At 38.5% G+C, this 17,713-nt stretch overlaps 1 protein-coding gene across 1 annotated transcript; it reads right to left on the bottom strand.

The window, feature by feature from the left end:
• Positions 1 to 245: 245 nt before the first annotated feature.
• On the bottom strand, positions 246 to 16,228 carry RGS13 (regulator of G protein signaling 13). The gene is made up of 5 exons (XM_087726597.1): positions 16,086 to 16,228; positions 11,630 to 11,698; positions 6,055 to 6,116; positions 2,854 to 3,020; positions 246 to 1,891 (listed from the first exon to the last, which is right to left on the bottom strand). The coding sequence occupies exons 2-5, from the start codon at positions 11,692 to 11,694 to the stop codon at positions 1,682 to 1,684; spliced, it is 504 nt and encodes a 167-aa protein (XP_087582723.1). The 5' UTR covers positions 11,695 to 11,698; positions 16,086 to 16,228; the 3' UTR covers positions 246 to 1,681.
• Between the last annotated feature and the right edge of the window lie 1,485 nt (positions 16,229 to 17,713).

The raw sequence follows: 17,713 nt of genomic DNA, 5'->3' as shown, positions 1-17,713 counted from the left end.
GATCCTAGAAGTGGGCATGGCCAGATTGAAAAATGGACGAAGAAAAGTAGGCAGAATTCGTTAATTTCCTTGTACAATTGTTTAGTCACTCTGCAGCCTGTCCTTCCTTCAGAACTGTATTTAATAACTGCTGGTCTGAGTTTTTATAAGCTCCTGCTTGAGTTAGAATAGATAGAATATAAGCCACCATTGCCTTCTGTCAACCTTTCCAATCAAATGTGTTTATTTATACAGTTTACATGGTTGCCCATCTCAGAATCTTGACATTGGGCAGATAACAGCAGTGGAAAACACCATAAAATAATAGCAACAACAATAGTTCACCAGTAGTTGAGATAAAAACAAGAAACAAGCACAAGAAATCAGCATTACCATTGCACAGGCTCTGCCAAACATCTGGATCCTTAAGCTTAGGGACGAAACTCCGGCTTTATTAAGGCATTGTGAAAAGCCAGCAAGGTCAGATCCAGTATAATTATTGGAGGTACGATGTTGTTCTAAAGGGTGGCCCCCATGACAGAGGAGGCTTTCCCTAATAATGTAGAAAAATCTAGAACATACATCTCCTACCAAACGTAATGAGGAGGCATAATTGAGGAGAAATGGTCACTCAAATAAGATAATAAATAAAATAATGTTATTGTTAATAAAATGTATTATTAATGTGTTAATACCATCCAACTTTTATTTAATTATTCATTTGCATTTTATTAAATATAAATATTGTAAGAAAAAAATAATTTAAGTATCTTTCAAATGACCTCCCCTTTCACTTAAATTCACACGTTACTTATGTTCACTTACTCACTTATATTCATATTAAACGCACTGTTAACTTTCAGTGTTTGTGTTCAATATCTGCTTGTTTCATTTGAAAAACATAGGTTTGAATTACAGCTACCTTTCCATTTCCATTAAGTTTTGAAACGCTTTACTTTGATATCCCTGTATTTCTAAACCACACAATAACTACAATTCTCTTGTGTGAACAAAGCTTCTAAAAATATACTATTTAAAATCGAAATAAAATTTTAAAGGTAATGATACCAGCATTATATAGATTTTTAATATAATATTATAAATATAGCTTGTCCTTAATATATTGTTGCAAATGTACCTATACAGTACTGTGTCTTGTTTGCTGTGCCTTTTACATAGTGTAGGGTGAAAGCCAGCAACAGCTGTTGTCTTCCTTGAATTGTTTAGAAGAGGCTTAATAGCTTAATGCCTGGGTGACTGGCCGAATGTTGATAGAGTTTCTGGTTATTGATGCTGCAGCTTGCATAAGGCAGGAAGTGCCACAGAGGAGGGTTAGATCAAGACGTCGCGAAGACGTAGAAATACTGATCTGAATAACAGTACTTGGTTAACTCAACCCCATCATCAGCCTCTGACACTGCATTATTCAGACAATACTAAAGGTTTGGTTGACACCTTTGAATTTTACAGTTCCATTTTATATAAACGTTCCCATGCCAACTTAACACAAGAAACTAATAGTCCTATCAAAATATTTATATTTTCTAAGTGCGTTCTTCTGTAAACGGAGGGACATGGTTTTGAATGCAACTCAGCGGGCACTAAATCAGGAAAGATGTCGCTGGCTGGGGAATGATGGGAATTGCAGTGTAATATATTATGAAAGTGCTTTTATCGGTTTTTGAAACTCAAAATAAAGCTCTCACTTTTCCTCTTTGAGACAGTGTGTTGATTGTTGCTGGGCTGAAAGGGTGACGATAAGGCTTTGGTAGATTTCTGAGCTAAGAAACCTGGGATATGAGTCTCTTTCCATATGCAGATAAACAATTTTCTGAGCCTCATCGAAACAACACTGAGTGGGTTCCTGAATCTTCAAGGTAATCCCTTCTCTCACTGGACTGTCAATATTAATCTGAAAGCAAACAAACAAACAAGGAAATTCATTTTTATTTTACTTTTTGAAGAGTAGTCAGAAGCCAAGAGACCAGACAGAGTAAGATGCTGAATAATGTACAAAAAAGTGGCATCAAGAAAGATGAAAATCTTGACAATGTGACAAAATTTATTTACCTGGATATAGCTGCCCAACTTGCAAATAACCTGGGTAATTTGTGTATGGCTAAAAGCATAAAAACAGAGAAAGCAATAGAAAAAACACAAAACACCACAATGCAGAAGAACTGAAGCCAAATCAAATCTATTTCAATAAAAAATCATATCAGGAGGGACCTAGAAATGTAGGTCAGGCCTATTGCTTTAGCAAAGACCAAAAAATATTGGAGGCAGTGTGATCTAGAAGCTATGATGCTGGCTAAAGGGCCACAAATAGGTATCATAGAAGATTACTGGGTGACTTAAAGCCAGTTATTCACAGCCCAAATTCTCTCACAGGTTTGTCATGGTATGAAAAATAAATAAATTCTTACCATGGATACTATTGTATTTGATGCACCATTAATTCATTATACTTTCACTTGTAATGTGTTTATTTATAAAGGTGGCCTTATATATCTCTTGTTAGCAGCCTAGTTGTGTAGCCTTATATTGAGATTTCATGAGATCTTCCTCATCAGTAAAGAAATAAAATTCTTATTCATTATACAAGCTATGGGTAAGTCCCAAAGGTGCTTATTTTTTCAAGAGGCAACTGGATCAGAAACTTATTTTGCTTATTTTTTCAAGAGGCAACTGGATCCATGACCTGGATGACTGGGAATCTCCATGGAGAAAAGTCATTGGTAAGATTTCAATCTGTGATATAAATTGCCCACTTGGAGAAATTATTTAAATTATCTCAACTGAGAGCATTCACATAGTTCTTTGTAAAATGAGAAATTATATTGTATTCCTGCCCAAATTAAATTATTAATTTACCTCTTTTGGAGCCTGGGGTTGGATGAATTCCTTGAAAAGTTTCTGTGCTTCTGATACTCTTTTCCGCTCTGACAAAATCTTCTTATACTTTTCACAAGCCAACCAGAATTCCATGTTCTCATCACTATATTCAGTCTTCAGGTAGGACTTGTAGACGATTGGCCCATCTGAAAAATAATATAAAAAACATTGATTTGCAAACTATACTAAAAGTAATCATGACAACAGTTATGTTTTATTCTCTGTATAAAATATGTTATGAAGAATCATTTTCTCAGGCGCTGAGATTATAACAGGAAGTGAACATTACCTCAGCAGATAACTAGCTATTTTGTTTTCCCTTCCGTTTTACCATAATATATAGTTAAGGGAATATTCGGGGGAATATTTTTCATTTTTCTTAGTATTAGTATAACATGGCCAGTTATATCTATCTATCTATCTATCTATCTATCTATCTATCTATCTATCTATCTATCTATCTATCTATCTATCTATCTATCTATCTATCTATCTATCTATGTAGGTCTCTAGTTGTTCGGGTTTTCTCCCACGTAGAATTGGAGATGTCTTGGCGACGTTTCGACGAAGTCACATTCGTCATCTTCAGGCTGCTGCTGACTACTTCAGGTTTGGTGTTTCCAGGAGTAGTCGAAACGTCGCCAAGACATCTCCAATTCTACGCGGGAGAAAACCCGAACAACTAGAGACCTACATACTAACACCCGCGAAAACCTCAGAAAACATATATCTATATCTATATGTTTATCTATATGTCTACCTACGTTAGGCTTCTTATATTAGTCTTAATATATCTTTATCATCTCAATCTCTCAGTCTCAATCTTGATCTCTGTTTATCTCCATTTCTAATTATATGGTAACCGATGAATTGTTACTACAAAATAAAATGTTTATTTATTTACTTGTATCCTACCTTTGTTATCCTTACAATAAATGATGCCATCATGCCTTCCTCTTCCTATTTTACCTGGGAGTTGAATTGGACTGAGAGACAGAGTGTTTCCCAAGCAGAGGTGATATTCAGTAGGTTCTGACCAGTTCTGGAGAACCGGTAGCAGAAATTTTCAGTCGTTCGGAGAACCGGTAAATACCATCTCTGATTGGCCCTCCCTCCCTCATCTATTCTCTGCCTCCCGAGTCCCAGATGATCGGGAGAGAATGGGGATTTTGCAGTAACCTTCCCCTGCCGCACCCACCAAGCCAGGCCCACAGGACTGGTAGTAAAAAATTTGAATCCCACTATTGGTCCCAAGATCAGCAAGCTGGTTTTCTTGGGTTCAGCAGGACTAAAACTCAGAGTCTCTCATTTTCTCCCTCGGTACCTTAGATCAAGAGGTGGGTTCCTACCAGTTCGCACCGATTTGGTAGAACCGGTTCGTCAAATCTACCGAACCGGTTAGAAGAGGTTCCACCAGTGGACCCGGAAAGCAGGCCACACCTACAGAAGAGGTTCCAAAAGTTTTTGAAACACCCCCCCCACACACACACAGACAGTCAGACAGACAGACTCACAGAGAGAGAGAAAGAGAGGAAGAAATAAATAAAAAAGAAAGAAAGAAAGAAAAAGGGACAGAGATGGAAGAAAAAAAGGAAAAAGGGACAGAGAGATAAAAGGAAGGAAAGAGAGAGAGAGAGAGAGAGAGAGAGAGAGAGAGAGAGAGAGAAAACACATGGCCAGCAAGCCACTCCCACCAGGTCACATGGCTAGCAAGCCACTCCCACAAAGGAGGCCACACCCACAGAGTAGGTTCGAAATTTTTTTGAAACCCACCACTGCTTAGATCCTATTTGCATGCTTCCCCCCCCCACACCTTCTGATTAGCAGTAGCATCCCCCATATGTATTTTCACTTCAGCAAAGGAATTTAAAAAAAAACCCTTGTATTTGATAAAATGCCAGTCTGGAAAATCCAAAGGACGTAAGCAAGTGAGCCAACGTGCGCCGAAGCATGGCCAAGTAGCCTCTTATCCAGGGTAAAAAATAGAAAAATAAGCAAAAGGTTGTGAATGTTATTTCTAAATATAGATGGTATTCTTGAAACATAGCAGCTGCTGAGCTTCTCTGTTATTGCTTCTTAAGTCCCTTCAATAAATATTGAAGGAGTTCTTGGATGCCTTGGGAGCTTGGCTGAGTGGTTTGGTCCTGTCTGTGAGATGAAGTCTGACACTGCCAGTGCCTGTCAAGGGGCCTCCCCAGCCTCTGTTTTTAGGTGGCGAATGAGTTAGAGAGCAGGAAAGAGTGGGGAAGTGAGGGAAGAGATAAATGCAGAGTCAACGGGTGATAAAGTAGGTGATGGAGCATGGGGGAAACTGCTTAGCACAGAGCAGGGGGGGATTCTGGCTTCGGTTACTGCCGGTTCATTCAGGGACATGCTTCACACATGCTTGATGCACGTGCTTGATGCATGTTATGAGCTCTTGATGCACTCTTCATGCACATTTGATGTGCATTTGATGCGCACTATGCATGCCTGCGCAACAGTAAAAAAATTGTTTCTGCGTATGTGCAGAAGCAAAAAACAAGATGAATGGGTTGGGGGGGGGGGGTGGCCAGCCAAGTTACTACCTACTCGTCCAAACCGGTTCGAACCAGTAGGAACCCAATTATGGCACAGAGTGAGCTACAGTGAGATGGAGCGTGACAGAAGAACAGGTAAAAGAGAAATAAGTGAGAGAGCATGCAAGTGATGAAGTAAAAGAGGGAGAATGTAAGAGAGTTAATTCATCGATAATCTGTGGGGTGGGTGGACCATCCAGGGCTCGATCCTTGTGATCAGTGAATGTGTGGGGTTGTCTCAGGGAAGCAGAAAAGGCAGAATAGCAATAGCAATAGCAGTTAGACTTATATACCGCTTCATAGGGCTTTCAGCCCTCTCTAAGTGGTTTACAGAGTCAGCATATTTCCCCCAACAACAATCCGGGTCCTCATTTCACCCACCTCGGAAGGATGGAAGGCTGAGTCAACCTTGAGCCAGTGAGATTAGAACCGCTGAACTGCAGATAACAGTCAGCTGAAGTGGCCTGCAGTACTGCACCCTAATCACTGCGCCACGAATGCTGGCTAGGGAATTCTGGGAGTTGAAGTCCGGACATCTTCAAGTTGCCAAGGTTGAGAAACACTGCTTTAGTTATTCCCATTGCATCTTACTGTTCTGATTAATAATCATGTATTTACTCACATTTCGTAGCCATAAGCTTCTCAAACGACTGAGACCACTGAAGTACTTCTTCCAGATGTATTCTTTGAGAAGCAAGGGCAGGGAGAGGGAACACAAAGTTAGAGCAGGCAATAACCACATTTCCACAACTAGCTTTAATAAAATCTGAGACTAGAGATATTGAAGATCTATCCTTGTGCTTTGCTGAGCAAATCCCCAAACACTGCCTGAATTTATTTCCTGGTACTTTCAAGCTAAGGGGAGAGAAAGAAAGCAGTGTTACCTTCAATGAATATTTCCCATGGCAGAGAATACATCTGTATTCTTAGACAATTTAAATAATCACTTAAAATAATTACAATAGCTGTGATATTACTGCACATGTGCATGCCTTTCAAGAAAAGGTAAGGCAGCACATCTGGATTTCAGAAATCTGGATAAAAACTAGATGGCAACGAGCAGGTAGAGAACATTTTAATCTGTTTGCTCCTCAGAGATGGGTTCTACCACAAATGCGCGAACGACAAAAGCGCGCCTGACTAAACCACGGTGACAAAACCACGCCGACAAAAGCGCACCGACGAATGAGCGCTGAAGCACGCCGACAACAGCGCGCCGACAGAAGCGCACTGTAACCCTAACCCTAACCCTAGCCCTAAACCTAGCCCTAAACCTAAACCTTACCTTAACTTAAATCGTGCTTCTGTCGGCGCGCTTTTGACATCGCGGTTTTAGCGCCGCGGTTTTGTCGGTGCGCTTTTGTCGTTTGCGCATTTGTCGGGTCACGCAAAGATGAACCCATAAGGAAGCAGTTTGTGTGACTGGGTGCTTACATGATAGAATTCCGAGGCAGAAAATTATTTGCATTTTGCCTTGAAAATCTTTTTATTCTTAAATTGTGATTAAATGAATAAATGACATCATCAGTAAAAGTGGACATACTTAATAGAAAATAAATGCCACTGAAGTTACTGAAATATTAGGACCTATTTTACTTAAGCCTCCTTTGTTCAGAATTTGAAGTATTCATGTTTCAAATTCTCCGACGTGATTACAATATTTCTTTGTCGTGAAAATCGTACTTGCTTTTGAACTGTATTTAGTCATTCTTACTCAACGGGTGCACTTGGAAATATGCCAATTGGTATATACTGTATCAAGGTGGCGCAGTGGGTAGAGTGCAGCACTGCAGGCCACTTCAGCTGACTGTTATCTGCAGTTCAGTGGTTCTAATCTCACTGGCTCAGCCTTCCATCCTTCCGAGGTGGGTGAAATGAGGACCCAGACTGTGGGGGCGATATGCTGACTCTGTAAACCGCTTAGAGAGGGCTGAAAGCCCTATGAAGCGGTATATAAGTCTAACTGCTATTGCTATTGCTATTGCTAAATATACCAATAAGCAACCTAATCAACATTTAAAAATAGACCTGCAGAGTTGATTAGGATTGCAGACATTATATTAGAAATTATATTAGAAAGAAAGGAAGAGTAGTACAAAAATAACAAAATGTAGCAATTTTAATTATAATGTTACATTATGTTGCAAAGTACTATGACGTAATCTATTTTTGTAATTATTGAAATGGATAGATCCCACTGTTCATAATTGGGAAGTGAAGTAACTGATTTTCTGGAAGAGTTTAGCTCTTAGTCTGCCATGTGCCGGGATACAAAACAGAAGCATTTGTTTTCATCTTCTCCTCTGGCCGCCTATCACCTCCCAAACACTGACAAAACAAAACAAAACAACTTCATTGTTTTGAACTTTAGTAGTAATCCATTCTTGATTAAAAGTAAAATTGGTTTCCATGTGTTGAGGCAAAAGATTCATAAACCAGCTTGGCTGTTTGTAGGGTTTTGTAGGCTTGCTAATTTATAATCTCTTTCACTATTTATATTGGACAACAACATGAACAGATATGTATGGACATATATCTATGTATTATGCTAGTAGCAGTCCTGGGCTTATAATCATCTATTAACAATCAAATGAGGCAACCTTTGGTGACAATGTAATCTGGGTTATGTTTGTTTAACACCCAGACATCCTATTTAGGACCATCAACATGGCAAGCTATTTAATTGTCCAGAATTCATTAGGCAAAACATTAACCAAAAAGAAAAAAAGAGGGAGAAGAAAGTGTAAACTGTTAGGTCAACTGGTTCAAGTAATGTGGTTTATAGTACAAAGTCCCAGGGATTCCCATATTTATCATATGACAAAAAAACTCATCTCCCCACACAAAGCAACATATGGCCTTTGTGGTTTACAGCTGGTAGGGGATGATTATTTTCATTACCCTTAAATTCTCTATCTAGATTATAGTAATAAGAAAAACAAATGTCTGCATTTTTTAAATTCCACCTTAGACTATATTTTGAACTACTGAGCAGTGTCAGCAGGGCAGATAAACTTTGTTTCCCAAAAAGTAGAGAAGGGAACAAGGGGATCAGCCATATTGGACTTAATTCTCACTAACAAAGAGGAAACGATATAAGAGGTTGAAGCCAAAGGATTCTGGGGGCAAGCGACCACGCAATATTGGAATTATACATTATGCAAACACAAGTAGTAGAACAAAGTCAAACTAGAGTCTTGGACTTTAAGAGAGCTAATTTCAGTAAACTTAGAGAGAGCTTGGGAAGAATTCAATGGATGAGAATCCTCAAGGGAAAAACAACTCAAGGAGCTTGGGAAATTTTGAAAAATGAGATTACAAAAGCCCAGTCTAGCACAATACCAATGAAGAAGAAAAATAACAGCTCCCAAAAGAAACCAGCATGGCTGCATAAAGAACTCTCTGACAAATTGAAAGACAAAAAAGATAAGTATAAAAAGTGGAAAGAGGGGGGACACAACTAAGGCAGAATATCAGCAAATAGCCCGAGCCTGTAAAGATAAAGTGAGGAAAGCAAAGGCTCACAATGAAGAAAGGCTTGCCACAAAAGTAAAAAATAACAAAAAAAGCTTTTTCCAACATGTTAAAAACAAGAAAAAAAGTTAAGGAAACAATTGGTCCATTGCCTGGAGAAAGTGACAAGATGGTGACAAGCAACAGGGAGAAAGCACAACTATTTAACTCATTTTTTGCATTTGTCTTTACACAAAGGGATAAAACAGTCCAACCTATCAAAAACATCACCACAAAAATCAGATTAGGAACACAAGTTGATATAGGGAAGAAAATGGTAAGTGAGCACCTGTCTACCCTAGACGAGTTCAAATTACCAGGACTGGATGGATTAGACCCTAGAGTTCTGAAGGAACTGGCAGACGAGATTTCAGAACTATATCTTTCAGAGATCCTGGAGCACCGGAGAACTGCCAGAGGATTGGAAAAGAGCTGATGTGCTTCCCATCTTCAAAAAGGGAAAAAAATAGATCCAAGAATCTACAGACCTATAAGCCTGACCTCTAAATACCAGGAAAGATTCTGGTAAAGATAATCAAGCAACGAATTAGCCAACACCTAGAAGTAAGCAAAGTAATAGCCAAAAGTCAACATGGGTTTGTCAAAAACAGATCAAGCCAGACTAATCTTATTGCATTCTTTGATAGACAAAATTAGACCAGAGGAATGCCGTCAATATAATTTACTTGGACTTGGGCATTTGATAACCTACTACTAGATAAAGTAGAAACATGTGGGTTAGACAGCATCACCATCAGATGGATTGACCAACCACACTCAACGTGTAGTCCTCAATGGAACTGCATCTTCATGGAGGGAAGTATGCAGTGGGGGACCTCAAGGCTCTGTTTTAGGCCCAGTACTCTTCAACGTCTTCATCAATGATTTGGATGAGGGAATAAATGGGGAACTTATCAAATTTGCAGATGACACCAAGCGGGCAGGAATAGCAAACACTCCAGAAGACAGGCTTAAGATACAGAAGGATCTTGACAAACTTGAACATTGGGCACTTTCTAATAAAATGAAATTCAATGGTGAAAAGAGTAAGGTTCTACATTTAGGCAAGAAAAACGAAATGCACAGGGACAGCATAGGTGGTACCTTCCTCAATAGTAGTAACTGTGAGAGGGATCTTGGAGTCCTAGAGGACAACCATTTAAATATGAGCCAGCCACGTGCATCAGCTGCCAAAAAAGCCAACATGGTTCTAGGCTGCATAAACAGAGGGATGGAATCAAGATCACCTGAAGGGTTAATACAACTTTATAAAGCCTTGGTAAGACCACATTTGGAATACTGCATTCAGTTTTAGTCGCCACGATGTTAAAAAAGATATGGAGACTCTAGAAAGAGTGCAGAGAAGAGCAACAAAGATGATTAGGGTCTGGAGACTAAAACATATGAAGAACGGTTGCAGGAACTGGGTATGTCTAGTTTTTAATGAAAAGAAGGACTAGGGGAGACAGGATAGCAGTGTTCCAATATCTCAGGGGCTGCCACAAAGAAGAGGGAATCAAACTATTCTCCAAGGCACCTGAGGGTAGAACAAGAAGCAATGGGTGGAAACTAATCCAGGAGAGAAGCAACTTAGAACTGAGGAGGAATTTCCTGACAGTTAGAACAATGAATCAGTGGAACAGAAGTTGCCTCCAGAAGTTGTGAATGCCGCAACACTGGAAGTCTTTAAGAAGATGTTGGATAGCCATCTGTCTGAAATGGTATAGGGTTTCCTGCCTAGGCAGAGGGTTGGACTAGAAGACCTCCAAGGTCCCTTCCAACTTTGCTATTGTATTGTATTGTATTGCATTGCATTGCATTGCATTGCATTGCATTGCATTGCATTGCATTGCATTGCATTGCATTGCATTGCATTGCATTGCATTGTATTGTATTGTAAGATGCCATTCTATCAGTGGACATGCACAACTGGGTTCAACTTGAATATCAGCAGCCCTTTCATAACTGCTGAGTGTAAGCCACTGAATTATCTGACTGAAACAACAGATCCTCAGCTAACAAAGAACTCAGCCTAATTCCATCCACTGCTTTTTACTTGGCATCTCTAGGATTACTCCAGAAGCTTGTAAAAAGAATACCCAAATACTGTAGCTCAATACCTAACTGACTGTATTTTTATCCAGCCTGTGGTTTGGAGACAGAAAAGATATAAGCAATAAGTTAATAAGAACTATTAATCAGAGCTATGAGCTCAAAAATCTGATGGCCAAAATAGAGCCCTGAAAGATTTATTTGATTAGGTTTTATTCATACTTATACATATCCATCCTTTTATATTCTTCAATGAAGATTGTTAGGCTGAGAAAATATTCAAAGTCAACAATAAGCTTCATGGCTAAAAGATCTGGTCCTAACTCTCTTTCGTTCTAAGTGTAATCACCACACCATCCTGGCAAGGAAAACTTTCTATTTTATCAATGACATTTATTTAAATTTTCTTTATTTGAAACAAAAAAGAGCTACTTGCCTCTAAACCACACTGAATTTGACATCCATGTAGGATTTGACCCAAAGTTTCCTGTTATCGCTTCCAACATTGTATATAAACGGAGGTAAGATAAGTAACATCTGAAGGTCACTCTCAAAAAACCTGAAAACTCCTGGTTTGTTCCTTTGCCCTTTGTTCTGCAAATAAGACTTCTTGTAGGTTGATTTGTACTTACTTGGAAACGACTCTGTTTGTGCCATCTCTGAACAAGCTGCAAAGCCAACAGATGCTGCGATTCATAATCCTGGATGAAGAAAACAAATATATTTAAGCATTCTGTTTGAGGGATATTGGTAAGATGCAGGAAAGGTCGTCATGCTTATGTATTGATGCAATTTTAGGTCATTTTCCAGACAAAACAAACCAGTTTTCATCTTGTCCAGGCTTACCTTGAGCTCCTTACATATGCGGTTGAGTCAATATCCTGATTATTAGCTATCTTTCAATTCTTGCAAGATTAAACCCTTTTTCCTTTGTTGTCCCATATGCCTGGGACAGTTCCCCAGAACATCTGTATGACGAAAGCTTTCTAAATTCCTCATAACCTCTCTGTTCCTTGAAGCCTCAGCCTCAAATCTCAAACATCCACATGTAAACTGAAGATCTAGCATGTTTCTATCTAACATACATCAATTTCCCTTGTTTTCTTTTGTGTTTCTCAGTTGAATTTTCGATTGTAAATCCCCTGATGCCAGTTCACTTTTAGTGCATCTGCATATATGGAGCACCATGCTATTGGTATCATCATCATCATCATCATCATCATCATCATCATCATCATCATCATCCTCCACAAAGTATCTTTTCTTATTGTGTTGCACTTCTGTGTCCATATTTCTGGTAATTAAGATGTGCTAAATGTAATAGAACTTTTGGAAATACACCGAGGTGAATTGTTCTTTTTCTTTGTGGCGAAGCCATTCAAGGGGAAAGCAGCATCTTTGCTGCCCCTGTGTGGGCTCCTCTGACAATGCTTTCCTATGTCCTCTGATAATGTTTACTACAAACAGATACACTCAGAAGATCTACGCAGACTAAGCTGAGGTGAGAAAAACTAATATACAGCAGTCAACTATCTGCCCTTTACATGTGATTGGGTATCCATCTGTGGTTTCTACATTGAATGTTGAATGTTTATTTTATTTATATGCCGCCCTTTTCCCCTGAAGGGGACTCAGGGCGGCTCACAACTCAAACCAGGGAAGGGGGGTACAGACAAAAAATTAAAACGACACAAAACAATACATAATTTAAAACACACGACAGTCATACCATTCGAGACGGGGGCAACAATTCTTTAGCCCCAGGCCTGTCGGAACAGCCAGGTTTTAAGGGCTTTGCGGAAGGCCTGGAGGGTGGTCAGGGTTCGAATCTCCACGGGGAGACCGTTCCAGAGGGTCGGAGCAGCCACAGAGAAGGCTCTCCTCCGGGTAGTCGCCAGTCGACACTGGCCGGCAGATGGAATTCAGAGGAGGCCTAATCTGTGGGATCTAATCGGTCTATTGGAGGTGATTGTTGGAAATGTACTCCTTAAACCAAAATGTCTTATTTCCCAAACTAGTTTTATGATTAGTTAGAGTGGAATAGCTGCAACTATTCTGAAGTGTTCTGAAAGAGAGCAAATTTTCAATTATGCAACTCACTATTATACGTTTATGAAGAAGGAGAAGAAAGCAATAGTGGCACATATCTGTAACTCCGGTATAGGATGAAGGGTGGAGGTTCGTTCTTCAAGCTTGTGGGTTGGCTTCTGAATTTTTTTGTTACATCAATGTTTTCTTGTGTAATAGGCACATCAAGTGCCTTCAGATTTCAGGCTAGTGGTTAACTACTATGATCTTTCCTTTACTATCAGCAAATTCATAAACGAATGAAATAGGCATAGACTATTTATCCTGAAAGTCCAGAGCCCTGGAATGCACTATTCAGCACTTCTAACCATACTCAATAACCATCTTTGTATATTTGCTTGTTGGTTTTTATTTGACATACGTGCATTAGTAGCCCCGACCCTTTGGAACGAGCTCCCCGTGGAGATTCGCATCCTCTCCACCGTCCAGGCCTTCCGCACAGCCCTTAAGAACTGGCTCGCCCGTCAGGCCTGGGGACAAGGATAGTTACCCCTCCCGAATGATGAATGTATGTTGTTTACTATTTTATTATATGTCTCTATCTTAACGTCTGTATTCCCCCTTCCCGATTTTATGTGAGCCGCCCTGAGTCCCCTCAGGGAAAAGGGCGGCCTACAAATATTAATAAAATCATTAAAAAAAATCATTAGCTTTCACTGAATCTAAGATGGCAAGTTTTTCAGCCTAACAGATATCTTCATCAACCCTCCTTCTCAGTTCCTCAAAAATGAGCCACAAGCTTTAGAAAGTTGTGAAGCAATCAGCCAGAGTCCGTTAAACAAAAGGCTGCTTTACGCTTTTTGACAAGTATACATTCTCTTAATAAAATCAACTGCTCTTTTTCAAATCATTTTTAAAAGGTTTACCTGCTTTTGCAAAATTCAACATTAAGTATGGATTCTCTAATTATAAGTCTTGGCCTCTGGGGAGGTCGTAAGCAAGTTAATGGGGAGTCTCAACTCTGTATGCGATTTAAATTTTGATGACGCTTCTGCACACAAAGCAGAAGTACGATCAGATCTTCCTGTTTTCGCTGGACAAACCTTGCATACAAAATAAACTGTAAAATGTCAGCATTTGAATACTGAGTGTAAACCATCCATCACTCACAACAGCCGTTGATTTCTCACATGAGATTTTTAGTTTTCGAGGGTGTCCATTGAAGGGTGTGTACAGTTGTTAGTGAAGTTCTGTATTTTTACCCACTATTCTTCATTTCTAGACTTCGAAGGGAAGAAACATTTCTGTAACCTCGTAAGAAAAAAGCTAAAAATGATCTGTTTACTAATTTTGCTGAAAAAAATAAATTTAAGTCAAGAAAGTATAAATATGGTGTATATTTTAATAAGTAATATTCATATCTTGTATGTTCCTAGCATTAATAGAATCAATTTTATTTATGGGGAGTGGTGTTATACAAATTCATTTATCATTAGATTGAGGATTCAATCCATTGGATTTGAAAATCCCTGGATTGGATTAATTCCACTAAAGTTCAATCTGCATTGAGGATTTATCCTAAGTGTCAGTAGGGAGTATCAAAAAATCTATTATACTTGTACATAAGTGTTTCTTAAACTGAAACACTTCTTCCATGCATTTTGAATTCTTACATTCACTAAAAGATTTACTTTTAGAATGTATAAACTTGGAAACAAAAAAAAACCCCACCCATTGAGAAACCTTTCTTTCTTTCTTTCTTTCTTTCTTTCTTTCTTTCTTTCTTTCTTTCTTTCTTTCTTTCTTCCTTCCTTCCTTCCTTCCTCCCTTCCTTCCTTCCTTCCTCCTTCCCTCCTTCCCTCCCCTGCTTCCTTTATAAAAGATAAAAACTAATTCATGCAGAGATGCAGCAAAATGGATTTCATGAAAGAAGGTAATTGGTGCATCTTATTCCAAGCTCACTTAAGGAAAAAATGCAGCACTCTGTCCTACATTCATTTGGAAGAAGACCCACGCAGAGCAATGCAGCGTGCATTTATTTGTAAATTACTGTGGCTCATATACTGCACTGTTTACCACACCTCTGAATGGTTAATAAATAACAGCGTCGGCACTGAAATGTGAAAATTCATTAACATGATCAAGGTTCTGCTGTGCTATCTTTCAAGTGATTTGATCTGGTAAATGAGTTTTTCCATGAAGACAACATTGTTGAGTCATTCCACATTGTCAATGGCTCTTTCAATGATTGTGAAATGTTATTTGAGTTGTAATAAGTAGATATACTGCATAGTAGGTATGAATGAACATACCTGGTTCCTTTTTAGAAAATGTGAAAGCAAATGGCTAAAGTTGTTATTAAATTTGTTTTAAACTTGCTCTTTGTTCAAAAATGTTTCAGCCACAGGGCACTTCAGTTATAGGCACAAATAAGACTCATGCCTTTAAAATATTTCTCTCTCCCATCTATCAAAAATATTAAACTTGGACGATCGTATATATTTCAGTTTCAGACATATACTATCTTAATATTGTAAGGCCTTAATTTTTCACCTTTACCAAGTTTGCATTATACAATTTACACAATAGCGGACTTATTTTAGTTGCAAGTATTCCATTGTAACTATATGTACTATCTTCACCACAGATTTCTTCTAATCTGGGAAAGTGTATGATGAAATCATTTAGAACATGGCTCATATCCATGAATTAAGAAAGGAAATGATAGACACTCATTAATTACCCTTAATGGTTGTTGAACAGAAATGATTCCCCAAAAGTCTGAACTAATGGTATTCCCATCTTTTCTGCCTCTCATCAGCCCACTAATTCTTGTATAACAAGCTACAGAAATTCACCTCTTTGGCAGAATTAGGCTAATAGGTTTCTGGGTGTTTTTATTAGAAGCACAAACACGTGATGCTGCATGAAATAATAAAATACTTCTAACTGAGGAGATCCTATTAAAATGATGCTGTACTTACTTTTTTATCCTGAAATAGTACAGTAGCTGCTTTTAAAACTCCCTGACAGTTAGGTATAGAGTAGTTGCTTACTTACCACAATATCCTCCACGTTTTTGAGGAGGGGTTTATTGTGATGGTTGAGGAAATTATTTGCTTCTGTTTGAAATCAGAAATATGCCAAAATCTGACCACGTTTAGTAGTTTTTGACTTGCAGAGGATACAGCATTGATATCTGCTTCTGGAGAAGAGCAAGATCTCGTATTAACGCGTCCTTCTTGGTCTAATTGAAAGCAGTAAGCGCCTCCCTTCTGCTTTTTGGAAGTTGTCATCTTCATGTGTTTACATTTAAACGTTGCTTGTGGTTAGTGGGAAGTCCTTTTTATTTAAAAAAAATGAAAGAAAGTTCCACCCGCCTTCAGAGATCCATTGATAAGAGGATGTTTCTTCTGTCACTTGCAGAATATCTTTACTGATTGACTGGAGTGGCATCATCATTATTATTTTTTTGGAAGAAGTTATGAACAATGACTGCAATCGACAGATAAGGCGGTCATTTCATGACTAAAAGTTTCCAGTCCCTTATCAAGTGACACTTTTCTTCTTCAACTACAAACTCTCATCTGAAAAGTGATTAGGGATTAGATATAGGTCGAAACCATCTCCTTTCTATAATGAAATAGCCATAACATGTGAACCAATTATTGAAATATGCTTTTAGTGAAGTCCTTTTCTTTGCAGATATTCTGCTCTGAGTTAAGTCACTGAATCTAGGAATGGAGATTTTGGCTGAATCTGATGTAAAGTATACTTAAATGCTGGTTGCTAGGGAGCAGTTGAAAAGGGCTATGAATCTTGCACCCTGCTTGTGAGTTTCCAGGATACATTATGTCTTAGGGATAGACAATCAAATGCCTTTGCATATTTCCAGAATGGTTTACTACTTATGGTGCTGGCAGGAACTGTTAGGAGTTCAGAAGTAAATTTCCTTATCCATTTCCTGAAGCTATATAGAGAAGGAAGGAAGTTCAGTGTAGCAACATGTGTTTTACTAATGTAACGAAAAGATACCACTGTGCGTCTTTTTATTTGCATGCAACTGTATTACGTAGATTGAAAATTGACTCCTCTGATATACCAATTATAATAAAAGTCTCTCTTCTGGGAATCCCTATCAAATAAAGTGAAGTACATTTTGGATAGTCACATATTGCAGAAAAGAAGAGAAAAAGGGTTACAGCATAAAATTGCATGCAATGCTCATTATAAATGTAACATCGGTAGGAATATTATAGATGAGTAATAATGATATAAATAAATCTGGAGTGGGGAAAGCTTTCTGGGATCTGTGCAATTTCTCATTCAGCTATCCAGCAACCAAACATCAATTCCTACTTTTGATTCTGTATTTCTGAATCCAGCATAGACTACAAGCTCTTTTATTAGGATTGCCTTCAGGAAAGCAGTTCAAAGAGATATCGTTTTCTGCAAAGTAGGATTCACAGATGAGCTGGGAAGAGAACCCAGTTGCGCTGAAGTGTGTTTGCAACATTGCTCTAGAATGCTTTCGCTGGCGCCTGAAATCACCAGGAAATGAGCTTAACTTGAAAAAAAACAAAATCTTCATACAATGGTAACTAGTAACACAGCAACACACTTTCCCCAAGACTTTGTATATCTGATGGAACAGCTTTTTTTTAAGATTTCTGTTGCTTTATTTTGTC

This window comes from Thamnophis sirtalis, unplaced genomic scaffold, assembly GCF_051295495.1.
Source record: "Thamnophis sirtalis isolate CommonGarterSnake01/CBP01778 unplaced genomic scaffold, rThaSir2_p1.2 scaffold_12, whole genome shotgun sequence".
In the NCBI taxonomy this organism is placed as follows: Eukaryota; Metazoa; Chordata; class Lepidosauria; order Squamata; family Natricidae; genus Thamnophis; species Thamnophis sirtalis.
The sequence above is the reverse complement of the archived record's forward strand: the minus strand, read 5'-3'. Positions and strand labels throughout refer to the sequence as shown.